Source organism: Etheostoma cragini, chromosome 20 (genome assembly GCF_013103735.1).
Source record: "Etheostoma cragini isolate CJK2018 chromosome 20, CSU_Ecrag_1.0, whole genome shotgun sequence".
Classification (NCBI taxonomy): Eukaryota; Metazoa; Chordata; class Actinopteri; order Perciformes; family Percidae; genus Etheostoma; species Etheostoma cragini.
The window spans coordinates 4,973,515-4,980,566 of record NC_048426.1 but is presented as its reverse complement, the minus strand read 5'-3'; the positions used below and the strand labels follow the sequence as shown (position 1 = coordinate 4,980,566).

Sequence of the window (7,052 nt, the reverse complement as noted above, 5' to 3'; positions counted from 1 at the left end):
CCCCCCCGTGTTTACTGCCGAAGATGGGGACTTGCACCTGACAGCATTAAGACCCAAGCACAATTCAATACACTCTGTTTGACTACCAACAAATGTTAATTGAGGCAAATGTAGACAGATTAAGTGTGAATTGTCAAGTATCCCGAGTGTGTGCGGTCTCCCAGTTATGATGACACACCCTCTCACAGAAAGCACCACCATGTGACAGGATGGAGGATGTGAGGCTGAGATCAGCTGCTTAGTTGAATGCGTCACTGTCATCTGTCAAATCTGTTCAGCAGATCAAAATGGTCTCAGCCCTCGTTTTCCCTGGGTTTCTGTTCTGTGCATCAGAAATTATACTTTTGCTAACATCATTGAATTAATTTTGATGTTTGGTCTAGTTACTGGGAGTACACCAGTCTGCTCAGATGATCTGCAGTCAGGATATTCATAGCAAATACTATCAGATGTACTGGTGTCAACAGTTGTCCGAGGAAAGGGAGGAAACTGATCGCCAGCGTTGATCCTCCACAGTCAAAAATGTGGTCTAGGGTGACAGTGGAGTGTATTTCTGTGGCATCAGCTTGCACACTGTGTTGCCGTAGATAGTTGTCCAGATCTACAGTAACCAGACACACATCACTCAGTGAGGGTCTGCCTGAAAGGTTCAAATTACAGTGAGCTGCTTAACATACTGGATTCAAGATCACAGACACTAATCAAAGTGGTAAAAGGAAACAAGACACAGCGTGAAAAACACAAAAAACTAATAACTAATAATATAGAAAGGGAAAGGGCCCCTTGTAAGACAAATTGAAAGTTTGACATGAAACTACAAAAATAAGGAAAATGTAGAGCTCAATTTAGAAGTTTGGAAAAGTTTAAGAACATTTCAAACACTTTGATGAGAAAATACTATCATAAGTACACTCGATCAATTGTCTCGACCATCAAAAAAAGTGTGTCCCTTTTTTTGTCAAATTATTATTGTTTTTTCCAACATTTTTGTCACTTTTTATTATAAATGTTGTTGGTTATTTTTTTATGTGTTTTTTGATATTTTTAATGTTGACATTTTCAGCACTTATGTAGTTTATTTCATTTATGGTGACAAAACAAATGACCTGAAAATGGGTCCAATTTGACCCAAGGACAATATGAGGGTTAATCTTTCAGTTGAAAACCCCCAATCAAGTGACCAAGTTAGCCCAGTTGGTAAAGCAGGCGCACACATACTGTATAGAGGTGTATGCCCCGAAGCAGAAGGTCCAGGATTTGAGTCTGACCTGTGACAGTTTCCTGCATGTCTTCCCCCCCTCTCTCTTCCCCTTTCATGTCTATCTGTGCCTATTAAAACACATTCAAGTTACACTGATGTAACATAAAAACAGGACAAAGTCTTCCCATTTCAGCAGTGGGCCCCAGTAATTCTTTGGCTTTTTTTGAATAAAAGTTATCCAATCTACTTTTTTATAACACTACATACAGTATGATACATTGTCATGAGGAAGGTGCTCTCAAATAACCAAAATCTGTCTCCTCCCATCTAACCTAATCCTATAATGTCAGTTTAGTCTGCCAGTCAGGGAAGAGACAGAGGAAGATTAACACACCATGATCAGGAACATCATCGCTCTGCTGCTTCTCTGGCTCTCGTGTAGGTTTCAATTCAAACTCTTAGCTAAAAGATCTTTTTACAACCATTTCTATTTTCTTCATGTTTTTTCTCTCTCTTTAAATGCAGGTCGTTCACTGAGCACTACAGTCCATCAGGCTCCATCATCAATTTTAGGAAGCCCTCGTGGTTCAGCAACCATCAGTTGCAACCATTCAGTCAGTTCGTACAATGTAATATTGTGGTACCAGCAGCCGATGGATGACTCCGGCCTTAAACTCATTGGTTATATTCAATATACTAACCCGGTCCTTGAGGAGCCATTCAAACTGCATTTCAGTGTGACCGGAGATGGCTCAAAAAAATCTCAACTTGAGGTACTGAAACTGAGACAGCCAGAAGACAGCGGCGTGTATTACTGCGCAGCTAGTAGACACAGTGACTCAATTTCAGTCTCGCCTGTACAAAAACCTCTCTGATAATCAGCCACTTAAACGTAACACTAAAGAAGAAAGAGCGCACCTGCATCTTACTGCAGCCTGTGGCAGGAAGTCACCATTGATATCATCAGGATACCTGTTTGAGCCAACGGAGCAGAATACTGTAGGCAAGGGTGCCATAATGGGGGGGGGGAGGGGACTGAGTACCCAGGGCCTTCATGTGAGGAGGGCCCAAAAAGATGCTAGACTGAATAGCTGTGGATGCGGGGAGGGGCCAAAAGGAAATGGCTTTCTACAGGGCCCAGAATTGTCAAACCTCCTCCTCCATCCTCTCCTCCGTTTCATCCGGGCAGCGCTGCTCAGTTTGCAGTCAACATTATAGTTTTGTTTTTGTCTGCGCAAGGATCATGATTAGACTCCTCGTACATTTAGCAGCTCTGCCGTTCTGTTTAACAGGTAATACCACATTTAGTAAAAAAAAAAAAACTGTGGATCTCAATATTTTCATCAAAGTATATTTCCATCACTTGTTTTAAATGTCTCCTGCAGAACTTCCACAGAACGGTGTTCATCAGACTCCTACCGCCCTGATCAAACATGCTGGAGAAGTCGTCTTGATGAACTGCAGCCATTCAAACACTAATTTTGATATGATCCAGTGGTATAAACAGTCTGCTGGGGAAAATGACATGGTCCTAGTTGGCTACGTGCGATTCACTTCTGTAGTCGTTGAAGATCAATTCAAAGACACTTATAGAGTGAGTGGTAACGGAGGAAGCCTGGCTTGTCTTCATATCCCGACGTTGAGAGGATCCGAGGACAGCGCAGTGTATTTCTGTGCTGCCAGTAGAGCACAGTGCTGCACTAACCCCGACGTCTTAAACAAAAACCCTCTCTGATGCAGCCGGTTACACAAGCTCACACACACTTCACAACGTGGAACGACCAAATAAACCACATGTGAATGACTGATATCAAGACAGCTGGCTCGCATTGAGACTGCTAGATTCTTGATTCATCCGTTAGGGTGCAGTGTTTCTCTACACATCTTTAGATGTGTGACAGTTTCTTTTTGACAAACTATCTGGGAAAACAATAAAAACACATAAATGAAAATTAACTTGTAAGTCCACATCTGGTCTTTAAAGCTTCAGTAGGTAACTTTTGTAAAAATGTATTTTTTACATATTTGTTAAAACTGTCACCATCTCCTGACAGTAGAATATGAGAGAGATAATCTGTAAAAAAAATCAAGCTCCTGTGGCTCCTGCCTGTGCTCCTACTGCCACTTGCAGAAATACACCGCTCCCGGTAAGAAACAGCCAATCAGAGCCAGGAGGACTGTCTTAGCACTGTCAATCACTCTCGTGTACGCGCTGCTCATAGCCCCCCCCCCCCCGCACAGAGCGTACTGTGTTCAAGCTCAAGATTGTCGGTGTGCTGCAGCTGTGCTAATCGCGGAGAAACAACTTTTTAGGAAAACTGCCAATTTCTCGAGTGACACCTGCTCAGAAAGCAAAGACGGACAAACAGAAGAAGACCGATGACGGAAAGCGAGCTTAAAAGAAAGAATTAAACCGAGCCCGAAATTAAACGAGGGTCGACATTGGAGCGGCTTTTCAGAGGTGGAGGGAGCTACGCCTCCTGAAAGGACTCAACACAGATTCAGGGCTAGCCACATTTCCGCTTGACATGTAAGTATCTCTGCTTGATTTGTTTCATTTTTTAGGAACTACACAACTAGGATAGCGATGGTTACAGTATCACTGGTGATAGCGCAAATCTCATTTGACTCTGTAGCTTGTTGCTAGGTCTAACAGTTAGCTTGTTAGCTTGTAGGACGGCAGGAATGTTGTAGCTAGCAGGTGAAGTTTACCTTTATCTGCTAACTCCTTCACCCTCGGTAGAAGCAATATTGTTTTGAAACCTACATTTAGTAAGCCAAAATGTTTTTTTTTTGTCAATCACAATTAAATGTAGCTATGGTGAAACTAGTTTAATTGTGCGCTGTCCCTGTCAATGTTTGGCAAGGCAGAATTCTATTTTTGATTTATTTTTTTAAACATATACGTTTTGTTCCCCCTTTAGGATGTAATCTGTAGATGAAATGTCTGACACCAGTTCTTTATGCTCCTTCAACAGGTCAGACATGGCCCCAGACACAGAGGCACGTGAAGGAATCGTCTTCAGTCCAAATCAAAATGTTCAGTATTTCCTTGTGCAGAAGTACTTTGCAAAAAAGCTGATTTATTTTACCCATATGCAAAATAAAACCTAAGACATATTTCTTAGATGTTGTTATTCCTAGCTTAGTGAGCTTCCCCAATGATTCATCATTCCTACTGAAAGCTTAGTGTTTTTAATTGATCCAAAAGGTAATTCAGTAATGTACTGTGTAAAGTATTTACATATATTTTAATAGAAATATTTTAAATAAGCAGTATTTTTACATTAAGTATTCAAAGTTTTAAAAGCACAGCACACAACACAGCTATACGCCCCTCTGAATAAATCCCCTGTATTGTCCATGAGGATGTGGAAAGCATCGGTGGCCCTGCTTACTAGCGTGCGAGTTCACGGCAGGCTCCGCTGTGGGGGGGGGAGCTGTAGCGCAGCAGAGAGCAAGGGGGAGGGACCTGTTAGGTGTGCTTGTTCAAATTTTTTGGCTAAGTCCACGTTTTCTCAGAACTCCCTACTGCAGCTTTAATAAAGAAAGTTGAATTGATCAATTGATCAAAATGCATCTCTAGTTCAAGGCGGACCAACTCAATGTGTATAGATTTAAAAATATCTACTTAGCCTACAAGTCACTTCACATTTTTACAAAGTTGTGTACTATTGCTTAAGAACATGTTTTATAAGCTATGTCTAATTCTCAATATCTTTCTACAATTAATGTTAATACAGAACAAACAGAACGGGACAAAAACTAGAAAAGGAAGTAAGTGAATTCAATACCCACTGTAGGCACAGGCCTATCTGTAAAATAATGTTTTATTCATGTTATATTTTAATCTTCTCCCAAGATCCAAGCTGACAAGTGACAGCACTAAACTAAAAGATTAAGAAGTATTGTTGTGTTCCTGGTGTGATGAATGTACACTATGTACGCATTTACAGTACCTTGCTAAAGTATTCGGCCCCCTTGAACTTTTCAACCTTTTGACACATTTCAGGCTTCAAACATAAAGAACTAAAAATTTCATTTTTTGTGAAGAATCACCAACAAGTGGGACACAATTGTGAAGTGGAACGAAATCTATTGGATATTTTAAACTTTTTTAGCAAATAAAAAACTGAAAAGTGGTGCGTGCAAAATTATTCGGCCCCTTTACTTTCAGTGCAGTAAACTCACTCCAGAAGTTCAGCGAGGATCTCTGAATGATCCAATGTTGTCCTAAATGACTGATGGTGATAAATAGAATCCATCTGTGTGTGATCAAGTCTCTGTATAAATGCACCTGCTCTGTGATAGTCTCAGGGTTCTGTTGGAAGCGTAGAGAGCATCATGAAGACCAAGGAACACACCAGGCAGGTCCGTAATACTGTTGTGGAGAAGTTTAAAGCCGGATTTGGATACAAAAAGATTTCCCAAGCTTTAAACATCCCAAGGAGCACTGTGCAAGACATCATTTTGAAATGGAAGGAGTATCAGACCAGCGCAAATCTACCAAGACCTGGCCGTCCCTGTAAACTTTCAGCTCAGACAAGGAGAAGACTGATCAGAGATGCAGCCAAGAGGCCCATGATCCGTCTGGATGAACTGCAGAGAACTACAGCTGAGGTGGGAGAGTCTGTCCATAGGACAACAATCAGTCGTACACTGCACAAATCTGACCTTCATGGAAGAGTGGCAAGAAGAAAGCCATTTCTTAAAGATCCATAAAAAGTCTCGTCTAAAGTTTGCCACAAGCCACCTGGGAGACACACCAAACATGTGGAAGAAGGTCCTCTGGTCGGATGAAACCAAAATCTAACTTTTTGGCCACAATGCAAAACAATATGTTTGGCATAAAAGCAACACAGCTCATCACCCTCAACACACCATCCCCACTGTGAAACATGGTGGTGGCAGCATCATGGTTTGGGCCTTCTTTTCTTCAGCAGGGACAGGGAAGATGGATGCAGCCAAATACAGGACCATTCTGGATGAAAACCTGTTGGAGTCTGCAAAAGACCTGAAACTGGGACAGAGATTTATCTTCCCACAAGACAATGATCCCAAACATACAGCAAAATCTACAAAGGAATGGTTCACAAATAAACATATCCAGGTGTTAGAATGGCCAAGTAAAAGTCCAGACATGAATCCAATCGAGAATCTGTGGAAAGAACTAAAAGACTGCTGTTCACAAACGCTCTCCATCCAACCTCACTGAGCTTGAGCTGTTTTGCAAGGAAGAATGGGCAAGAATTTCAGTCTCTCGATGTGCAAAACTGATAGAGACATACCCCAAGCGACTTGCAGCTGTAATCGCAGCAAAAGGTGGCTCTACAAAGGATTAACGCAAGGGGGACGAATAATTTGCACCACTTTTCAGTTTTTTATTTGCTAACAAAGTTTAAAATATCCAATAGATTTTGTTTTGCTTCACAATTGTGTCCCATTTGTTGGTGATTCTTCACAAAAAATAAAATTTTTATATCTTCATGTTTGAAGCCTGAAATGTGTCAAAAGGTTGAAAAGTTCAAGGGGGCCGAATACTTTCGCAAGGCACTGTACACACATGGATTACTACTCAGCTTTTAACCTTTTGATTTGCATTTATTATTATTATTATTATTATTTTTCCTTGCAGTATGAGGCTTATGCAGTAACTTTAAAAAGAGGTATTTAAAAATAAACATGTGAAATAACGGCACACTGGCAAAAAATGGAAAAAAACTTGATTTCTCATGCCAGCGCATTTCCTGAGAGACATGTTATTCCGTTTTACTTTCATCAAATTGCATTCAGTTTGTTTTGTTAAAGGTTTAACTGCATTTCTTTTTTTTTGGGGGGGGGGGGGGGGGGG

General features: G+C 41.0%; 1 gene segment (V, D, J or C); it reads left to right on the top strand.

Annotated features, from left to right (window-relative positions):
• LOC117935534 overlaps positions 1 to 2,000 on the top strand; it is a 3,820-nt gene extending 1,820 nt beyond the window's left edge. Inside the window, 1 exon segment of the V gene segment in view lies at positions 1,727 to 2,000. Coding sequence covers positions 1,727 to 1,738 — 12 coding nt within the window.
• Positions 2,001 to 7,052: the final 5,052 nt, after the last annotated feature.